Source organism: Falco biarmicus, chromosome 9 (assembly GCF_023638135.1).
Source record: "Falco biarmicus isolate bFalBia1 chromosome 9, bFalBia1.pri, whole genome shotgun sequence".
Lineage (NCBI taxonomy): Eukaryota > Metazoa > Chordata > Aves > Falconiformes > Falconidae > Falco > Falco biarmicus.
This window is the reverse complement of record NC_079296.1, coordinates 21,381,394-21,404,233: the sequence shown is the minus strand read 5'-3', so window position 1 is coordinate 21,404,233 and position 22,840 is coordinate 21,381,394. Positions and strand designations below refer to the sequence as shown.

Sequence of the window (22,840 nt, the reverse complement as noted above, 5' to 3'; positions counted from 1 at the left end):
TCAAACTTCAGTCTATTTAGAAAATGTCAGTGGTGCCAGCCACAAAATATAACGTGATTCCCAGGCTTTTAATTCCCGGACTGGGAGTAAGCATGCAGTCCCCAGACAAGGAAGCTGCAAGTGTTGGTAGTCCTGGGAATGGAATCTCTTCAAATACATTTTGCTGTTGACTGGTGTGAAATACTTTTCTGTGTGTTCAGATTGACAGGCAGCTAATGGTTAAAAGTATTACTGAATTGTTTAAAGTTGTGTATGTGTACAAACAGGACTGTGTATTCTTAAAACGTAGGTACATAGCAGAGGCAGATTCAGGAAGTGAGTCATTGTATAATAACTGAAGCACTGTATAATACAAAATGCCAGTGCATTCAGAGCTCTATTTCATTATTAGGGGATCTTTATAACAGAAGTATGTCACATTTGCAAGCTATACTTTGCTTTGATAGAGGCAGCACTAAAGATAAGAATGCACATACCCTAATAAGGAGAAACTACACTGGGTTTTTAAAACAGCTTGAGATAGGTTGGAATGCGCTGCTTAATTGAATAAATGTAAAAAGAATTGCTTTGTTCTTTTATGTTGTTTCATACTAAATTATTTTAAAATAATCTTTTCCATTCAGGGATGATAAGCAGTTATGATAATGATGGTATTACCATAATTTTAGCATGCTGGTTCTGCCTGGCCCCTTCTCCTCTGAGAACAGTACAAGGATGACAGTGGTGACATGTCCTCAAACTGTTCTGTCCTTAAAGAAGAGTTTTTTCTGTCTTTTGTTCCAGAACGTAAAGCATTAAACTCTGTAGTGTCAGGACCGTTGTGTGATAAAATACCTTGACTGTGCAACTATAGGCATTGTTTTTACTTTTCTGGTTTTGATTTTTATTAAAGTTCTGATATATTTTCCACAATTCAGCGTGCTTGTGCTGTTCCCATGCTTGCATCCATTCTCTTTGTTCTAATTGCCATCTGGTAGAAAATATTTAAGTAGCATTAAAATTTATGATGGTTATGGAGGTCTTCCTTGTTTTTCCTGTCTTGTTCTGTTAGTTGAAGAAAGGATCTTCTCTTTATTGATCTTACATATGCAGTAAAATTTGAAATTAATATTGATACTTCTTTCCTGTGTCTCATATTTGATAAGCCTTTCAGTGTGCAGAATTAGAGTAAGAAACCTTTTCAATTTTTCAGTATGTAGCTGTCACCAAGGGAGTTTTCAGTGGGTAGAATTAGAGAATCGGATAGGTGAATGGAACCCATTTTTCTAAAGTGCTCAGTTCAAGTCTTACTCCTTCACTTCATTGGTGGATGAAGTGAATATTAAATAATTAACAAAGCACTTTTTGTGATCCCTCAGAATGAACTGCACAGCATAGCAAGATAAAAAGCTCACTTTCTGAACTGACCATGGTTTTAGCATTATTCAGTCTGGGATACTCAGAATAGTAGCATCTGGAAAGTGCAAGATATGCATCACGGAAACAAAATCCTGAACCTGAACATGTACTCTATAGGAAGTAGTGAAATGATTTCATAGGCCATTTTCTCAATTTAAATCTCTTAGAAACAAGCTCTAAGCAGAGGTGATTCCAGATATTTTTGGCATTGCCAGTACTTTGGTAACATCTCTGGTGACTCATAAAATGTGTGTTTTCAAACTCATTTGCAAATTTGCAAAGCAAGAACTCTTAGGTGCTTTGGCAATTTAACTTTTGTTCTTGGAGCTCTAGTTTGTTTAAAAATATGGAGCCACGTGGAGGTGCAGGAGAGAGTCAGCAGAGTTCCTTTGATCACGGTGTTGGAAACCTTTATCTTGATCCAAGAAGCAGAAAAGGCTGAAGGCGAACTGTTAAAATGATACCAGTACTACTATGAAGAGGGCTCACAGTATGAGAAATTGAATCTGGAGACAGAAGGATACTTTTTTCCCCCCCTTGCAGTGTGTAATGAAGGAAAGGTTTAGGATTAGAAGAAGAACAGCAGGATCTCAGGTAGGGGAATGGTGTTAATTTAATTTTAGGAATACTGATTTGGACTAACTTCTCAGGTTTAGAGTGATTGTGAGCATTTTACATAAAATTGCTTTCATTTTAAAATTCCAGAATATGGGGAGGAGGTATCCATCAGATCATTTGCAGGGGCAGCTATGAGATGCATAATATTTTATAAGTTCTTGTGAATAAAAACTTCCTGTGAGCAATTTGAAGGTATTTTTCTGATGAGTGCCTAACAGTTACTCCAAAACCTGATACATTCGTTCAGAAAAACATTTTAATGTTGTCTCTGACTAGATGGGACAGTTGTATACAGTGTGCATAGATTAGTATGGTGTTAGGAAAACAACAGTGTTGCCATTTTAATGCAGTTTTTAAATACCAACTTTCTGTTGCTTAAGATTTTCAGAAAAGGCTAAAATAAATTTCTTCTGGATTTGGGGGGTGGTGGTTTTTTTTAATTGTCTTTCACAATTTGTCTTATGTGTTCTTGTGCTGTAATATGATATGTTTAAAGCTATAGAACACTTACACATTTTTTGCTTTCCATTTGCATAATTATATTTGTGAAGTATTATCTGGGAAAGCTTCATGTAATTTCTAGATTTGGATTGGTGGATAGTAGTTTTATCTGTGGAGTTGAAAAACCTAGATGCTTGACACGTACTTGGACACTTCTTGATCAGAAGATCACTGTTCTGCAGATCTGCATCTTGTGTTTGTGATACCACATGTACATGTGCATAGGGAGAACAACGTGAAAACTGCATGGTTAGTGGAAGGGGAAATGAGTAATTGCCCACATTGCATCTAATGTTTGAATAAACAGCAGTTGTTGCTTTCCAGAGCATAAATCTACATGAAATGCAAGCATCAGTTACCCTTATCTTAAAAACGTTATGTCCTTTCTATATAATGTACAATGATACTGCCATGGTTATTTCTCTCAAAACCTCTAAACAGCTGCCAGTAGTTTTTTGGAATATCTAATTTTGTCACTAGCATAGTAGAAAACCACAAAACAAACCACACGTCCCCCACCCCCCCAAAACCATGCTTAGCAAAGATACATACATATTTGTTGGCTGGTATGAATCCAAAACCAACAGGTGAAACATGGGCCCAATAGCAAAAAGTTGCAAACAGCAAATCCCATTGGAAGTATGCCCTTTTATCAGGTAGGAGTATCAAAACCACAGTTTTTGTGTACTTGGGAAGAGAACAGGAGAAAAATATCAAGGTTTTTGGTAGATGGAAGACATTCTCTCTCCTTCTCTTGCTCTGTTTTTTGGTTGAATTTGTGGGGTTTTTTTCTTCCCCATGGCAAAAGGTGAGCTGGAGTAGGTAGAACAGCAAGATTGATTTGTTTATGTCTTTGTTTTATGAAGCATGCCCAAAGTGGTTTTTTTTCATGTTTTTATACGTTCATTTTTAAAAGTTTCAGGGACCCAGGAAGATGACGTTTTATGGATAGCAATGGCAGGCATTCATCAGGTATGGGCACTGATGTTGGAAGGTGGAAAACTACCGAAGGGAAGGTAAGCAACTGTAATGAGAGACATGTGAAATTGCTGTTTGTCTTGATAAACAGCTTTCAAACCCCAAAGAGAGAGATAATCAAATTACACTGAAAATATTTTTTCTCTACTGTACTTAGCTTGAAGCTTTCTGCTTCTGTTCAGACTTAAAAGGTGTGTGTCCTTTAAAGTCTGCCTACTTTTTCCCACATCTGTTAAATAAAATAAAGATACTACTTATGCTATAAAACTATGACTTGGTAGGTACATTCATATAATTGAATGATACTTTTCATTCCATTTGCTGAATTGCCTGGTGATGAATGATACACTAAAGTGAAATAAAAGTTAGCACAAAGGCATTGAATCATTCCTTGTGCTGCCCTATAGTTGGTTTTATAACTCCCAAGTGCTTGTCTTGTAGCTTCTGTTTATGCCTAAAGTCTTTTAAGTATTTCAAACTCATTCTTGAACTTGGGTTACTATTTTCCTGTAGTGATTTAAAGAAAGGAGTCTGCCTTCGATTTGCTGGGAGTGGAAATGAAGAGAACAGAAACAATGCGTACCCACATAAGGCAGGCTTTGCACAGCCTTCGGGGCTCTGTCTGGCTTCTGAGGAACCATGGAACTGCCTTTTTGTAGCGGATAGTGAGAGCAGCACTGTGCGAACCATCTCTCTGAAAGACGGAGCGGTGAAGCACCTTGTAGGAGGAGAGAGAGATCCTTTGGTAATCACTTCAAACTTCCCCACACTGCCCTACTAATATTCCTCAAGCCTGACCTGGAGGAACCACTTTTGGGGTGAGAGGGTAAATCAGTTTCCGTGGCCATCAATTTCTTAACTTCACTGCTTGGAATGCAAATGTGTGCCAGTTGTGACGCTCAGGTTGTAGTGCAGATTGTTGCTTCTCAGATAATAAATCACTTCTTTTTAAAATAGCTAACTTGATTCGGCATTGTGTGGTCATTAAAGTCAGCTGGATTCATATTGATAACTTAAATGTGAGAGTTTCCATTTCCATGGTTAGCATCCACACTTCCTGGTTTTCAGTGTTCTTATTTTGAAATTGTCTTGATTTTTTAAATTTTTTTCTAAGTCAGTGAATTTCCATTTAATTACAGTCATTTAAATTCATGTCAGCATTGAGTAATGAATTAGTTTAATAAAATCCTTTTCCAGAATTTGTTTGCCTTTGGTGATGTGGATGGAGCAGGCATAAATGCAAAGCTGCAGCATCCCTTAGGAGTAACATGGGACAAGAAAAGAAAACTGCTCTATGTGGCAGATTCCTATAATCATAAGGTAAGCATATAGTAGCTTGTTATATGCAGGCTTTACAGTTCTTACTACTGTGAAGGATTATTTTTGGAACGTGGAAAGATTGTGTTTGATTCAGTTAAGCTGAGGAAACAAATTATACGGGTTCTTTGTAGGTTCTTTTTCTTCCCTTCCATCCTTACAGGTCCTTCTCTTTACCACTGTTTTGATGTCACGTGCTTTTGTGTTGATATAATGGTCCCTTGGGAAAGGTGAATTTAAAGTGCCAAGTTACAATTCAGACTAAAGACCCTTTCCTTATGTTTTCCCGAAGATGCTGAACTAGAGCAAAAAAGCTAGAAGTGTTTAGTCAGGAATACTGCAGGTTTGGTAAAACTGGGAGAACAAGAGGACTTGGGTTTCCCTTAAAAAGGCCACCCAGGGTTTGGGAAGTATTGTGGGTTGCCTCCATGGAACTCTGAGATAAGAGAGATTGTTTTTGTGATTGCTCTTATGCGATGTTATAGAAGCTTTCATGTCTAAAAGGTTGTTAACTGTACATCAATTGAATGCATTAAAAGTAATATGTTTTAATTTGAAGAATAAAGAATATAACACTAAGTGCTTACTAAAATTCATGTAGCAAATGAAACTTTGTTTCAGGTATTGCATAGAACATTAAACTTTTTTGCTATTACTTTAAGGAAAAAAAATCATCTGTTTTTAGAAAAAAAATTATAAGTTAGCTTACTGGTTTTGTTATGCTCTTACTATATTGCAAATGTTTCTAGAAGGGCAACAAACATTAGAGAAACAAGCCAATCATCATACTTTTATACCAGAGGGGTAGGTACCTTCAAAATTACGAAAGGGAGCACTGAACAAAGACCAAAGGAAGAAGTAAAGTCCAGCAGAGAATGGGGAGGGGTGAAGGTGGGACATGTAATTTGGTACAGTATGATAATTTGGCTTCTAGGACACACACTTGGGTACTCAAGGTTAGTGCTGGCTTCTGAAAATGTGGAGCATAAGATAATGCAGAACTTCTAAGTCCTGGTAGGATTTTTTCAGAAAAAAATTTTTTTGTGTCTTTGTTTATCTTAGATAAAGGTTGTAGATCCCAAGATGAAGAACTGTGCTACCCTGGCAGGCACAGGAGAGGCAAGCAACATTATTGGTTCGAGCTTTACACAGTCAACTTTTAATGAACCAGGAGGTTTGTGTGTTGAAGAAAGTGGCGGCTTGATGTATGTTGCAGACACGAATAATCATCAGATCAAAGTGTTGGATTTGGAAACGAAAATTCTTTCCATGGCAAGTAATACTTATCAAACAGGCTGATGGTAGTGTTTCTTGATATAAATTACTATTGCAGGCTTTGGCAAGTGGTATAAAAATCATATAGTAATACACTTTTTGGGTAGACAGAGTAGCTAAAGTCACAGAATGTTTTGTGATGATGCAAATAAATGTTGCCTGTTAGCAGAGTTGTTGAAAGCCTTAGTCTTTGGAAAGGCAACTTTTGCATGAAAACAGAAAGTAATGATCCTCTAGAAAAGAATAATAGAAAAATATGAGTTATTAAAAAATACGGCCCAGTTTTTCAGTATGAAAAGCATTCCATGAGCACTTTGTAACAAGTGGAAGTTGAAATCAATTGCCAAGTCCTGTAGTTAAGCTGTAAGATGTGATTTTGGGAGGTCAGTGACTTAAAGCAAAATACATAGCGGGCTGCCAAGTTGTCATATCAAAACCCCTGTCATAACTGAGCACTACTGTATTTGCTTATAAACATGAAGGCAAACCAAATTTGTGCTCCTGTCTGTCTTATGATGGCACCATGTCTTAATGTTTTCCTATATATATATACACACACATATATATGACATAATGGTCCAACTGTCATCTTGTGCGTCTCTTGCATTTAATAGTACATGATCTTCTTGTGTGTTTAAATTTTCATATCATATAACATGTTGGTGGCTCTTCTGTTAAATTATCCTTTACTGTTCAGTCTGCATGGTTAAAATCTTAGATTTTATTACCAAAACACACAGTTCACTGCCAGATTAGAAGAAATTTTATTTTAAAATACAATGTAACTGTTAAAATTTAAAATTAAAGGATACTTTAAAGTACTTACGGATTTTATGGTTTTAATAGTAGATCTTATTTTATTTGGATTAATCAGTTTTATCTTTTTCATTTTAAAAAATAATTTTGTCATTTTTCTTTGTCATTGTGTTGTTGCACTGTCAGAAAGTTTTAGTCCTGTAGCCATATTATCATGTGTTAGTTTTCCTAGTCCATGTCAGCTTTGGAATAGTGATTACATTGTGAAAGCCTGTTTGCTTTCAGTACAAATAAAAATAAATATTTTGTTTGGTTTCTACTGATAGCTGCCTATCCTGCATCCAGAAGCATGCGATGTTCCAGACAACCTGCCTGTGCAAAAGGATAAAATAACAAACCTTCCAAAACTGCCTAAATCTGCACCAAATGTTCAACTTCCTTCACTAACTGTAGCTCCTGGCCAGACAATTCAGTTTTTATTAAAGTTGACTCTTCCTCCAGATTCAAAACTGAATGAAGAAGCACCCAATTCCTGGTTTATCACAGCAGAAGGTAAAGTGTCCTGGTTCCCATTTGACCTTGTGATGCATTACATGTTATCTGGAGTTGATACATTTAACAGCTGGAGTACTAAGATTGAAAAAGCAAAACAAAATGCCTGATAGCATCTTTTTTGCTTGAATTAATACATGCTGCATGTTGGTTTGTTTTTTTAACTTTCTTGGAACAAGCTGCCAGTGAGGGCTTGCAAAGGCACTGATCCCCCTGTAGATGCTTGCCCCCTCCACTCTGTCTCTACAAACAGCTTATCCCAGCACTACCATCTGCTTCTGGGAGAAAGCTCACCGTGAAGCTGAAGCATATTCCTGAAAGCGAATCAGGGTTTTTTTTTGCTTTTGTCTCTTTCAAAAAGTGTTTGAGGTACATTTATACCTAACCGCTTTGAACCTACTTTATTATAATTCATATTTTTGTATTTCTGCTTTTAAAAGCAGTGAACAAATACTGTATAGGCACTGCAGTTTGTTTATATGCCTCATGATTTAAAGTGGTTTGTCATCCCACTTTGTATTTTTGGAGTACAAATAAACTATTTCCAGGAGAGTCAACACACTTTTTGGCCTGCAGGATCTCCAAATACTGTTGAAGTAAAAATATATGTGATAGCTTCGAGGTTTAGTAAAATGGGAGAATGTAAGCAACCTAAACTCAACGAGTCATTTCAAGCTCATAAATTCTAGAGCCAACTTCTAGGTATTTTTTGAAAAACACCAAAAAGAGCACTTCATCCATCTCACAGCAGAATACAGAATACAGTGCAATGAGCTAGTTACATTTATTGTTCTGTTCTTTTTTCAGTTCATGTACTCTTAAATATTTAAATAAATGGGAAACTCAAGTTCTGTTGTAACAGTCAGCCCGAACATGGCTAAATTGCAGCAACGCACTTGTAAAACCAACATTTCTGTTTGGAGATGCCATAATTCATTTGAAGTTTTATGCATTAATGGCAGATATCTTACCTGGAGTATTAGACCTCTGATACAAATATATAGCAGCTTGTTAATTTAAGTTTTGCTTGCATAACTTAGAATAAATTTTAATACCCTCTTAAGAGCATACAGGACAAATTGCAGATCCATTGCATTTAAATAAGATGTACTGTATATATACCTATAGTTCTGAAGCAAAGCAATGGGTCTCTCCATCTTTAAATGGGTGCTAAACAAGCATTTGTAAATTAATTATTTTTTTTTGTCTACAACTGGAAAAATCAGGAAGGAAATTTCCCCTAACGTTGCATATGGAAAGAAAGTCCATGTTGTCATATAGGTAAAAATCAGTGTTTTCTGTAGGTTTCAGACATGTTAAATATCCTAATGATAAAACTTGTTCTTCTTTTACAGATAATACCTGGTTGCTTCAAGGACAGTGTCTGTCTGGAGAAATAAGGGATGTTTCCTGTCAAACTATCATTCCCTTTCAGTTACCCAGGAGCTGTCAGTCAGCTGAAGCTATCCTGGCTATCAAAGCATGCCTCTACTATTGCAGCAAAGGTGGCAGTGCCTGTATGATGAAAGGAATCTCATTCAGTCAGCCTTTATGGATAGGTGGTACAAACCAAGGCAGCCTGACTCAGATTGAACTGATACACACATTTTTAACCAACTAACCCAAAGCCAGCTAATTTCATACTTTTATTTTACTGTCCACCATTTCTGTAGGAGAAAATACGATAGATAACTTTTTTTCTGTTTTTCATTTTCCTGGAGCTTATGACAAAGCTAAGAAGTAATATGATTGGTAAAATGCAGTAAAGTTCCCTACAGCTTAACATGAAAATTTATCATCGCAACCTCATTTCTTTTCATTACAGTAGCAGCAATGATATTATAACACTCTAGATTCTGTTGCCAATCGTGAATATATTGGATGTATGCCATTCTAAGCAATGAGCAACAATTTTTAGAGTCCTTTTAAAAGAGTTGATGTTATTTTGTGATGTTACTGTAAGTTCTTTGCACAGTACACACTGTTAGAATAGCTAGATATTTTGGACTTACAGATTCCTTTTGTGCCCTTATTAAATTTTAATAGAATGTCAAAACTAATCATTTCTTTCTCCAGGCTGTAAAAGAAGTGTCTTGCTTATTTTTCTGTAATGGCATTTATGCCACATGTATTTTGAAAATACATCTTAAACTAGGTGCAGCTCTAATTTTATGCAGACTGAGTGTTTTGCTTAACTAGATGTGATGGCCTTATTTGAAGAGCATAGTTTATGAAAAAATTTCTGTGAAAGTGTTCAGGTTCCTACAGAAGAATTTCATGCTGATTTCTAACAAGACTGTGCCTCTCTAATATGTGTGTGTGTGTGTGTATATATATATATATAAAAAAAAAAAAAAAGAACCACAAAATCATGCTGGAGTTTTTCTGGTACATACCAATTTACATTTTATAGTTAGTGGTAGATAATGGTTGAATATCCAAACTGCAAAAATTAAATGTCAACCAGTTCAAGCAGGCTGAATCACTTTCCTGCTTTTATGATTTCTTTGTGAAGACTTGTCTGAAGACTTCTGTCTTGCAAATACATAGTATTAACAAGAATATTATACTCCTGAAGTCTGATTCAGAGTCTTTTGAAGTCACTGTTAGTCCCCTGATTTGTAATAGTGGCCACTGAACCAGAACTGTCTATTTAATAATAGATTATTTGCATTCATGTTTAGAGATTCTGAGTTTTTGCTAGAAAACTGATAACTTATTCTTTGAGTAAAGTGCTTTAAAACTGTATTACAAAACTCCGTCTTTGGTGGTTAAGTGTTTTGCAAGTAAAATTCCTTCAGTTTGCCATAAGTAGCAAGAACCATGGGAAGAGTTTCCACAGGGCTTAAGTGGTAATTGGGTTAGACTCTCTGCTCTGGTCGTGAGGATCAGTTCTGAAAAGATGATTTTGTTTTAAGTTTGAAGATATTGTTTTCACATATATTATAAGTATAGTAGTGGAAGAATTTTTATATATAGGCTTTTTAAAAACAATCACCATTGTTCCTCACACCTGTCAGTAAATCCTCAGTATGATTGTTATTGCTCTTTCTTATTTAAAGGCTGACAGAAATGTTGGTCATGAACCTGAGAGGCTTTTGTTTTAAGGGAACCATATGGACTGGTGTGGTTTTTCCTTCCATTGAAATGCCAGTCTATCTCTGAGTTTTCTCTGTAGTACCAGAAATGGTTGTTATCTCACCTGTCAGCAAGGCAAGGGCTGAGCTATTATTTCTCTTGCATTTGTTTTTTAAGCAACTTTTCTAACTCCATGTTTCAGCTCGTTTGGTAACCCTCTCAATTCTCACATTCTATTTTTAAGAAGGAAAAAGCTTTGCTTTTGTTCGCAGATTTCAAATGCTATTGGAAGGATGAAAGTAAACTAACTGGTTGGGGCATTTACAATTTTTTACTCTTTAGTACAATTCACTTTTTCAGATGTGTTTGTTTGTTTGTTTGACTTTGGGTAGTAGCCAGGAAACCTTAGATCAGCTTCTAGACAGCCCACAGATTTTCCCTTGCTTGCTAAAAAAAACAAGTATTATTTTCAGAAGTTCAAAATACCAAACCAAACTGTTACAGTTACCTTGAACATATAATTCAGCAGATGGATTTTTTTCTCTCATTTTCAACTAGAATGACATTCTGTTTGTCTCGGTTGGATGAGACCATCAAATTCCGCGTGTATTCAGTGGAAAAAAAGTGAACAGATCTGTTTTCTTATTGACGCTTTTTATTTAATGTATTGCTGTAGGGAAAAGACTGTGTATTCTTGACTTTATTTAACTATAGTGTGTAATGTTTAAATACAGTATTGTAGATACGTTTTCTAAATCTACATACAAAAATGTGTGTTTAAGTGTCATCCTTTTTGTTTTCAAGTTTCAACTTCTAGTTACTATACTTAGACACACTCAGAACCACTCTCAGCTTATTGGGAAAGGGTGATAGTAGCTTGTAGGAAAACTGCTGTATAAGCATCAAACAAGTCCAGGATCAAACTGTAAAGGACCTTTAAATATATCATTGTAGCCAAATTTTAAATAATTATATTTTAAGGAAAAACACAGTTTCAGCTTTACTAGTGGAGAGCAGGAATGGATCTGTTTGAGCCAGTTTTTTCTTCATTTTTTAAGTCCCTACTCAGATGACTGAATCTTATATAAACTAGGGGAGTGGAGCGTGGTATACTATATCTATGCTGCTATTGCTCTTTCTACAAAGTTTCAGGGCATTCCTTGCTGATGCACTGTGATGGCTTTATGCTAAAGGAGAGGCAGAAGTTGTGATGCTATCTCAAAATGACACACAATCCATTATCTACAAAAAAAAGCTATACATCCCAAAACGTTTTCCCCTTGCATCCAGTAAGTCCTAAACCCTTTCAGGCAATAACCCCTTTAGCTTTTGCAAGGGAGAGCTCCTTTTCCTGATATCATCGCACAGGGATACTGCTCTAATCATTCTCCTTCATCATCTTAGGAGCAGCTGATTCCCAGTATGCTCCAGTTCTCGCTGACAAGTATACTGGAGTTCTGCTGTTTGGTCAGTCTATGTATTCACTGCAATTGGCTTTTAATCATCAAGCTAACGCTATGTTTCGTTTGTCCAAGGAATAGCATACACATTCCCAGAGTCACTCCTTCTGTTTTAGTTGTGGTGTACAGACATTTGAATGTTCTATAATTAGAAAAATATTTTTTTTAAAGCTTATGGTGTTTAAGGATACTATTTCCATTGCTTCCTCCAGGGTTTACAAGATACTTTTACAGTAAAGCAACAAGTGCCATAAATGTAACCAGACAGGCAAACAGAATAGCATGTACAAGCTACAGAAATTTATTTCAGCTAAGTACCAGAAAGCATCTTCAAACTATGAGTCAGAAAAAACAGAAAATGTTACTACTCAATCTAAATTTTGATAAATCAGATATATTGATGACTGCTATCTCTTTGTATGGTAATTTAGTTTATTAGTGTTTCCTGATATAAAAATTCTAAGCAGGTTGGTATGGCTCAGCACTCCCAGATTTGGATCTTACAGTAGAAGTATGTACTTCAAGACTTTTTAAGAACATGTCTTTCTACTGACTTTAATAGGTTTTGCATCAAGTTTTTTATTAATAAAGTGATAAATTACTATAGCAAATCTCTAAAGAATATTGGTTATGGTTGTATTGTCTAATGGAAACAAGTTCAGTGGCATTTGCAGGTTTTAGTTGTAGTGTTTGCTTTTCTGGAACAGCTTTTGGTTTTGAATGGATATCTTAGTAGTTCCTTTAGATGTTTTTAGAAATTTTATTTAATTACAGTATCATATTCTTCATTAGACTAGGAAAAAGATAATGTGATTTTGAAGAAGGAGCGTACTCTGTTTTAATAGCTTCTCCATGTTGTTTTAATTCAGTAGTGTCTTTCTGTAGTTTATTCCTTCTGTTGAAGGAAGGGTAGGGATGCTCACTGTGTAAACCTATTGATGGGCATATACTTTATGCATACATTTTTAGTTGATTCCCTTTTGTGTTAGTTTCTTGCATGTCATTTTGAGCTTTTCTACTGGATGCAATTCTTCATAGTTTTGCCTTTCATGTCTTCCACGTGTAGAGCATTATGTTTGAATAATGCTGTTGTAATGTGATACAAACCAAGTACGGACCAGATGAGTAACACATGAGAAAGTAGTTTTGTAGTGTCATGTAAATGCCTTATCTGCTTAACCTGAGAAAAGGTGCATATGGCTTCCATTACATTGTATATATTCTTAATGCACTTTTTTATTCCAGTGGGCAAATCTTGTAGATCAAATCATGAGTAAAACTATTTTTCATGAGAATGTCAAGAAAAACATTCCTTACATCTTGCTCAGAGGAGGGGGATGATCAGAATGAAGTGACTTTCCTTCTCGTGCAGGGGCATGTCCTTCTGTTCCTTTAATTATTATTTATTTTAGCAAAGAGAGTTGTATTATTGACCACAAATTCTTTTGAATTTTTGAGTCCTAACAAGGTTTTCTACATACATGGAAGCTTTAAATGTCTGACTTTGTAGAGTTGTGAGTGACATATCTAGTTTAAAATGGCATATAGTTTAGCAACCGATAGCAGAGATGTATGTACATTCTTAAGATGTGCAGGTTTTTTAATTCACTGTTATTCATGAAGACTTACCTCAAAGACACCTTGCAGCTAAACTCCCACAGAAGTGTGTTCATCAAGTTTGTAATGCAACTCAAAAGTAAGTTTTCTTCCTTGCATAAAGTGCAAGAGATTGTTCTGTATACGTTGTGTCTTCCAGGCTGCAGCTGCGCTACCTGAGAATTTACCATGCCCAGCAACTTATGAGCCATTCCCCCAGTAACTCTCTACTCAAATTTGCCAGCTCAGTTGTTCATGTAATCACTTAAAAATTACCAATTTGTTAGCAAAGATTTAGTATTTAGAATTATTCATTAAAATGTTCCTTGAAATTGGTTTATCAGGGATTAGAGGAGCTTTTCTGTTCCAAGCAGACAAAGTATAAGAATGATGTGACAGTTGTTGAAAATGTGAGACCTGGTTATTTTTTTAATTAAATGACCACATCTGTCTTTGTATTCTACAACAGATCATGAATTTAGAAATGGTATTTTTAACCAAATTGATTACTGTCTTCCATCAGAAGCAGGTGTTCTATATTTTATAGGTTTTGTACTATCATTTGTAAAATCAGTGCTCTCATTAAGGATTAGGATTCATTGCTGTTCAGGATTCAGTGCACCTATGATTGAGTTTCTGAGTTTATCTTAGTTTCTTTGTCACAATATTATGGAGGATTTCAGTTAGCTTTTTTTGGTCTGTTTTTTCTTCCTGTAGTTTCCCAAAGAATGAAATGCAGCCAGTATCTTGTTACCATGGAGGTATCCAAGTAGGATAATTCCCTCTACCAGCTCCTTGCCCCTCCCCTGTCTTAGGGATGGGGATGAAAACAGCAAGTGCAATAGGGCTGTCCCGTATGAAGATAACGTTACCTGGCAGCTCGCTCCGAAAGGATGCAGATGAGGTGAGGGTTTCAGGATGAGGTACACTGTGTGTTCACACTGATTCTCAAATGGATGATTCTCAAAATGGATAGACCCTGGTGCATACTGGCTTCCTGGAGTTACCTGCTGCCTAGGTCTACTTCTATTTATGGCCTCTAAAATCTTGCTCTATAAAGAAGGCAAGAATTTTGCCCTTATTCCTGCAAAAATCTTTAATCAATTGATTCATTAGTACTCTTAAGATAACCTGGTAATAATTACTGGATTCTAGGACCTATCTGGACCCTCCCCCGTGATCCTAGGTAGCATTAGAATAAAATGATGTCCTCAGGTCAGCTTCGTCAAGCTTTACACTGATGCAGCTACTGTCAAAATTTTTACTTTTACCTCTGGCCCTGTCCGGTGAGGTCCTGACCTTGTTTCTCAATCTCCCAGAGCATCCCATCAAACTTCAGTAGCCTGTGCAGGGATTTTGATGGCTCTTGGTTTCAGGAAACTTTGACAGTATAGATAAATACTTTAGCTATTATGTAATTTGCTGCCTTGTTGCACATTGTGCTTAATTATTATCAGTGTAATACATTTTTATTGCAGCTGAAAAGCTAGAAATCTTGGTTATAAGTTGAGAACTGTTTGCATAGCTGTAAGTACTTATTGCTTAGTGTATCTCTTCGTTGGTCTGTTGCTTTCAAACATACCAGGGAACTTTTTGTCCAGTTGCAGGCCCTACGGCTAAGCAAAAGAATTGCAAGTATTTTTCAAGTCTTGCCTAGTTCCTTTGAAACATTAACAATTTTGAGCTAAAGAAATGTCATTTGTAAAACTTTGTTCATAAATCTACCTTAATTTAATGGTCTGTACTCAACACGCCTCAGAAAAGCACTGTATTATTTTCCCTTTTGACTAAGTATTAAACTCCACTTTTAAAATCATCTGGCCATTGTCAGACTTCACAGAAAACAAGACAATGATTCCCAATTTGATTCTACAGTCATGTTTTTAAAGAATAAGAGCTTGTTTTTCAAGCTTCTGATTAAATTGAAATACCTGATTTTGAACCATACATTCAAGGAAACTGTTCTGAGGGCTGCCTATATCAGATAACTGGCTTCTAGATTTGAAAAATTTGGAATTGATAGTTAAGTGGAGGAACAGAATTGCTGAATGTTTTATGTTTTGATTATTTAACTTCAAAACTATCCAATTTCAATTTTAAAGGAGAAGTTGTGCATTAAAACTTTCACTTCTGTAAATCATTACTATTAATGTACCATTAATCATATATCATTAAAACTTGTAATGGTTCTATGTTATTTTATGAATAAATTAATCAAGAAAAACAAGGTAGTTGTAAAACTGCAACTGGGTGAAATCCAGGTGCTCCAAGGTTAGTGGCAAATATCTTTAGGGCCAGTAGTTCAGCCCAGTGCGACAGAAATTCTGTGTTTTCTTTATACATCATAATGGCTGAAGGAAAAAAAAAATCGGTGCCTTCCATAACAGTCCTTGAAAGTGCATCTTTACAGAAGTGTTGGAGTAGTAATTAAAGTAAGATATTTGACAGTCATGCTTTGCAAGTTTCCGGGGTTTTTAATTCTACTAATTCTGAAACTGTGAAGAGTTTTCCCTCTTCATGTTTTTGAATTAAGTTGAAATTAAGGTGCTTGTTGTTCAAGCTACTCTTCTTACAAAGTACTTCAAAATTTTTTTCTCAGTCTCATGAATCTACTTCTGAAACTAGTATTACCTCTTTTGCATGCTTCAGAACAAAATTGGCAGGGAGATTTCAAACGGCTTGCTGAAATCGTGGTACAAGTGAGATGGAAGGTGACACGTTCATTGATCTGAAAGGTGGAGGATGGTGCTTCTTGGTATTTGAAGGGTAGAGGATTGGGTTTTGTTTTAGGGTGGGTTTTTCCCCTGTTCTACAGATCAGAAAAGGTCCTTTAAATGGCAGAAGCTTGTGTGTAGAGGCAGCTAGGGGAAGGGTCAGGTTCTCTCGCTGTGAAACCACGTAACTCCATTTAGGTTCTGATGCTGGGATGTCTAAAAATCCCAGCACTATAATACTAACGAAGAAAGTCACATTTGAGCACTTAATAATCAGCTTAATAAATTTCTCCTTATGGTTTAAGGGGAAAGATGGGGATTTTTTTTTTCCTTGGGGACTTCATTGTTGCTTTGTGAACATTGGAATGTTTTTGTCTGCTCTTTGAGATGCTAAACCTCTGTTTTTCTGTTACGTATGATGCAAAGCCTTTAAAATATCTGAACATTTAAAAGATGTGTTTTATTTGTTGCTACAAAATATGCAAAGAATTAAAACTGAAGGCACTTCATCTAAGCTGATGAAGCTTAGACTGTAAATTCTTCACATACAGCATTGCCTAATAGCGTTCTTAACAATATTCATGGATTATGATCCTTTTTAAATAAAAGGTAAATGTCCTGTAATATTATGAGAACAAATAAATACACTGTAGAAGAAATGTCAGCCTCGGATACCAATTCAACAAATAAACAGTGATTAAAGAATGTACTCTTTCTCCTGTGAAACCTCTTTCTCCTTGTAAAGCTTTTCCATGGAAAAATAAACATTAAAAATTTTATCTTTTCTTTGCAGGCTGAGTTTGTCTGTCAATCTTTATGTGAACATAGGTGCAAAAGTTGTGAAATGCATCTGCCAGGTTACAGCTTGATAAAAATCCTTTAATTAACAAGTACTGTTCATTTCACACCTCCTTTCCCACAGGGCTCTGCAGTCGTCAGTGTAAGTCGGCCATTCAGTGACCTGAGGATTGGTAAAAGAGCATGCAGTTGTGAGGACTCCCCAGCTTCAAGGTTACTCAGTGGTCTGAAAACAAGAGATCTGGTTTTATTCCACTTCTGCACATAGAGATGAGAAATGGTCTACTGCATGAGTCACAGACTGCTTGGTAGCCTTCAGTTTATTGCAGAGATCGCAGAGCAAGCTTAGCTACTGGAATAGATCTCACTGCATGAGCTCCACTTGGAAGCACTGTTTGTTAGCCGTATTGCTGTGGCTAAACTGTGCCACAGTTTGAAGTATGTGGGTGCCTGTTTAATAATTACGGTAAACCATATTTTAACAGCAGCTTCTAAAAATATATAATTGTTTTAATTGGTAACAGTTTTGCCCCTTTGACTAAGAACATACGGATGCGGAGTACTAATACAGGCTTCTCATGCTCACCAATACAGCTGAGGACCGATACCAACGTACCTGTAAAGATAATCCCTTATTTATACTGCTTATCATGTTTTTATTGATACAATGATGTATGATAATGAAAGCATTGTACGCCGAAACTTCTGGCATATCTACTGTAGGTGAGCCCCGGCAATAGTAGTGTAGCTACGGTTTTTATGTTTTTAGCTCCTTCGCTAAAGATTATTCCTTATGTCTGCTCATCTGTTCAAATACTTAAAACATTTATACGTGCTACTTATAAAACTCCGCTAACTTTCTTTGATTCCATCCAGATTAATCAGCTTAGCCTGATACAGTGAGTCTAAATTTGACAAACATTCAAACAAACTTGTTTGCAATTTCTGTGTTTTGTTACAGAGTACATCTAAAGCTTCTGCCAAGCCTAACTCAGCTAGCTTCGGCAGGGTTGCTTCATCTCAGCATCTTCGCGAGCATTTGCCTTGGGTCATAAAGCTGAAAATGTACTTGCTTTCAGTTGTCATCTCTGAATGCCACCTTCACCTCCAACTTTTACCAGAGTGTTCTTAGCAGTAAGCCTGCATGTACACGCACTTGTACATTCCATGTGCAAACAGATCTACGATGCTTGGGTATATAATGGCATTTCTGTGACTGAGCTGTACTTGTGCGTTTTGCCAGAACCCAGGGAGGCACTGCCTGGTGGAGATTTCTGTGGTCACAAAGTCACTGCTCTAGGAAATAATTAATTAGGTTGTTTCTAAAGGCAAGGGAAAGGAGTCTTTCATGTGAAATTTGCTTATGGGCCAAGATACTTGTTATTGCAAGGGATTCTGCAATCTCCTGCCAAGAGGAACTTATCTGGAGATTGGGTAGATGGGGTTTTAAATGGCTCCTTTCCCTGCCCTGTCCTTCCCATCTGAAGTAGTTTCCTGTGGCTGTTCAAAATCATGACCCTGCTGCTTCATCTGAATCTTATCTTTTCTGCCTGTCACCCTGGTATTTCATGCACAATCCCACAGAAACTGGAAACAATACCTTATGGCTGTTTTGTGTGGCGCTGCATGTAGCAAAATTCAACCCTCATGGTAACTGGGCTTTCTAGAGCTGGTTTGTTCTCCTTTGCCCTCTTAAGCACAGAAACTGAAGCAGAGGTGAGGATTTTAGCCTTCAGTTGTAAAAAAGTAGCTTTCTAAAGTATTGGTACAGCAGCACATGCTGTTTCTTTCTCTTTTTGGGAAAACATTAGCGAGTTATAACCCATAGTTAAATCCCTCCATAGTTTTCCTATCTCAGGCATTCCCTTAATGTGGGCTTGCCAGTGCTCAGAGCTCCTAATAACAGGCTGTAAATAGTGGGTATATTTTCCAAACACGGACAAAGCTGTAATATTAAGAAATAGCTAGATATTAATGAAGAGTTTGCTTCAGTAAAACCAAATATTTAGGCAAATTTACCCTTGTGCTGTATATTCTCTTGTGAATTCCATCCACCATGGAACCGCAATGTTATTTTTGATCTTTGACACTGTTGCTACAATTGCTGTCCTTGAGAACTGAAAAATTGTTCTACCACCTTCTTTATTTACTAATGAGAAGGTAACACATCGGGTCTAATATCTTCTTTATACAGCAAGGCTTGGGAAAGCACCTAAGTTCTCTGGTGAAGGTCTGAACCCCATGTCTGAGATGGCACATGCGTGGGACGTGTTTTAAGCAGAGCAAAATCAGCAGTTTAATGGTCAGTAGCGTCAGCAGTGATTACATCAAGGCCTCTGCACCTTCCCTCCCTCTCCTTGTGCACACTGACACACTCATGACGACTCAAGCTGTGATGTTCTCCAAGTTGTTATCTGGGGTTGATACTAAAACCCAGAGATCGCTAAGAAGGAGAGATGTGACTGCTTTTCAGTATCTTAACATATTCAGCAAGTGGAATCACAGGAGAGAATGTAAAATTGAAATGCACCAAGCAGTGCGTAGGAGCATCGATGCCTAAATGGCAGTTAAATCCAAGGGAAATTTGCTGGGGGCTACTGAGAAACCTGTCATTTAAATTTTTCCTTCCTTTATGCAGTTGAGTGAAGAAGATGGATTTAATTAGCATTTTTGCCATGCTCTTAGCAGTGGAAGTGCTATAAAGTGCTGATGTTATCGCAAACTCAAATCAAAGGAGGTGCGTGAGGCAGAACTTAGACCATATGAGGAAGGTGAGAGGATGTACTGGGATGCTCAGAAATCGAGCCTCTAGTAAAGAGCGACAAAATTTGCTTCACAAATTCACTGGTAAGTGTAAAATGAAACTTACTGAATCATAACAGGATTAGTTATGAATTTAAACTAGCAAGGAATTAAGTTTTTTTATTTACTTGAGAATGCTGAACAGAACTATTCTCTTTACAGTAGGCTTAAATTACATGGAAGTACGTGAAATACAGGAAAAATACAGAACTTTACCAAGAGAAGTGAAGTAGGATGGATGATGTATTTTATAGAGAAGTATAAGCACCTATAAGCACCTTTTTTTCCAACATACTAAGTGTTAGTGGACGGAGACTTTCAGCAACTTTGTGACCTGCTTCCAGTCTATGTAAGTACATCCCCTATAATCAGAAGATTATGTATTTTTCTTACACGTTTGGTACAGGGTCTCTCCTGCTTTCACATACTGTGGTAGCCTGATCACCGTGATGCCCTCTGGGACTCTGCATGTCACAGTTTTGGTCCTGACAGTAGGAGAGATTACCTTATAAGCATCTGACAGCAGGTGTGCATCTTTTTTCCAAGAACAGTCTAGCTCAGATGAACCCATTGTAATAATTGTTTTCTGCATTCTCCTAACATGCAGAAAGCTTGTGGAGTACCTTGTACAGTGGCAAGCAAAAAATTATCAGGATTCTCTTGGATTTAATCCATGCTGAAGCTTCTCACAGTCTTGAAGGAAAGTTACATTTACGATTGAAGTGTTCCCAGGAAAGAGCTAATTTGCTATTTGCAAAAATAATCCCAACAGGTTTGCGTTGTTAGCCTAAAAAAAATTGTATATTGTAAACTCAGAAATGTTTGCAGTCAAGTAAAGACATTTTTAGAAAAAGGGATCAACTTTTCTGAAGCAATTCTGACCTGCCAGCTTAACAGTACGAGGACAGTTGTAAGCAATTATATATCCTATCCATTTATTTTGTCAGTCAAGGAAATTAGCAAGGAAAGTCCACTAGGATTATGTTCCAGCATAGCACTTGAATAGTACCTCTCAGCATTAAAGGCCACTGAATTCTTAGTTTGGGAAGAGATTCAGATTCAGTAGTAAGTTTGACTCTATGATATAAACTATGTGAAGTCTGAACCCTTAGATGGAATAAATTTTTCTGCTTCTAACTGGACAGTGGAGTTCATACATTTCTCTCAGGCAGCAAATAAATGTATTTATCTGTGCATTGCTGCACTCATTAATCTCTGCTGAGTTTCTTCTTAATGGCTGTCACGTGATCCTTTTCCTCTACCTTCATTTCTCTAATTAGTTCTCCCAAAGCTTGCAGCCCATTGCCTATCTGCTTGTAGCTCTTTTTACTCACAAAAGTAATTTAGTTTCTCTCATGTTGGGAAAAAATCTTCCTAGCCTGTACATCCCTTTCTCTTTTCTATTTACACTCATGAAATGTGCTATTAGCAAGAGCCTGCCTCCTCTATTTCACGTGTATATTACATCCCACTAATTTGGCTGTCCCCATGCTGACCACTGAAATTGCTCTCAGCAAGGTTTCTAATGATCTATTGCTAGCCAGGTATCTTCAATCTTCTTGGCCTGCCAGTTGCTTTCAACATACACAACCAGCCTTTTAGTTTTGAAATTTTCACTTTGCTTCTGTACTTCCCTTTATTCAAGCTCTCTCTATACATTGGAAACTGCTCCTTCATCATGTCCTTGGCTGAACAGTCCTCATCTTTCCCATCTCCTTGGTGAGAATTTCCCTGGACTGCCACTCGTCCTTCCCTTTGCACGCTGTCTCCGGATCTTACAAAGTTCGGCAACCACCTGTGCTGAGGACTCACAGTCCTACCTCTCTCTTCCAGAACAGTCTCTTTCTAACAAACTTAAGCGTATCCCTTTATCTTCCTTTGACTTTATAAAATGCAATATAGCTGAAAACTCCTAATCATCTCTTATCTTAATCCTGCTGATTACAGACAAGCCTTAGAACTTTAGCATTCGTTCAGATTTCAGTATCTCACTAGGTCCTCGCATTTGGACAGTGCCTGAATTTTTGCAGATTTTTTTCCATCTTTTGTCTTCTCTCTCTGTAGTCTGAACATTTGTTTGAGGTTTTCTACCTCATGTCTCAATCACTACAACACGCCATGTTAGTTGACAGAATCTTGTCCTGCTCTTACCTATCCAAAATGTGACTTTGTCAAGTGTTGGGTTTGTAGCCTGAAGGGTGACGACTGAAACATTACTGTCTTGAATCCAAATGCCAGCTCTCCGTACTTGCTAGCATCAAACATATGCTGCACCTCCGCATATTTCAACATGCCATTCACAGCATAGTCATATCCTAGCTGTGATGTTTTACTAAATTTCAAGATACCAACTCCTGCCTCTGTTTTTTCATCTTTCTGCACCATTATCCACTATTTATCTTGCAAACATCACAAAAAGTACCTCTGGGGCTTCCCATAATTTTCCAAAGGATTTCCTCATCAACACTGTCAAAGCCTTTCTTGCAACACTGAAATATTATCAACATTTAGGCTCCCCTGGACTAAGATCACTCACTTTTAAACCAACAATATCACATTGCTCGCTGTCAGACTCTGTTGGCTGCACTCTATCGATAGTTTGTTGCTTGATGCTGTACATCAGTTACAAGCACTCAGTGGCCACGGGACTTCTGCCTTGGTGTTTACACAACACCTAATGCCACGCAGTTTTTCTTGAGAAGAGCTCCGAGACACTATGACAATATAAATGATAATAACAGTTGGTATGGCAGGTTTATTTCCCTAGCAGTGCTTAATCTTAGCAAAACAGCTTTTAAAATAGATTCAGAAGCCAGAAAAATAAAATAAATTACTTCTATAAAATCTGAAGTTCTGATTCCATCATTCCAATGTCTTGCTCTGGCCTATCTGTTTGTAGACAAATCTCTCATTGCTTGTCCCACTGAAGCTTCAGCGATGTAAAAGCAAATAAATTAAAAAACCTTCCTGAACTGGGGGGATTATGTCTTTACTCCA

The 22,840-nt window shown here is 36.9% G+C and overlaps 1 protein-coding gene across 2 annotated transcripts in view; it reads left to right on the top strand.

Moving 5' to 3' along the window:
- The window catches only part of NHLRC2 (NHL repeat containing 2), a 36,963-nt gene extending 19,941 nt beyond the window's left edge, over positions 1–17,022 (top strand). For both annotated transcript variants that reach the window (XM_056350803.1, XM_056350802.1), the window contains 6 exons: positions 3,434–3,533; positions 4,009–4,240; positions 4,693–4,815; positions 5,875–6,084; positions 7,170–7,395; positions 8,751–17,022. In XM_056350803.1, coding sequence (XP_056206778.1) covers positions 3,434–3,533; positions 4,009–4,240; positions 4,693–4,815; positions 5,875–6,084; positions 7,170–7,395; positions 8,751–9,016 — 1,157 coding nt within the window. In that variant the 3' untranslated portion in view covers positions 9,017–17,022. The remainder of the gene's footprint in view (positions 1–3,433; positions 3,534–4,008; positions 4,241–4,692; positions 4,816–5,874; positions 6,085–7,169; positions 7,396–8,750) is intronic.
- Positions 17,023–22,840: the final 5,818 nt, after the last annotated feature.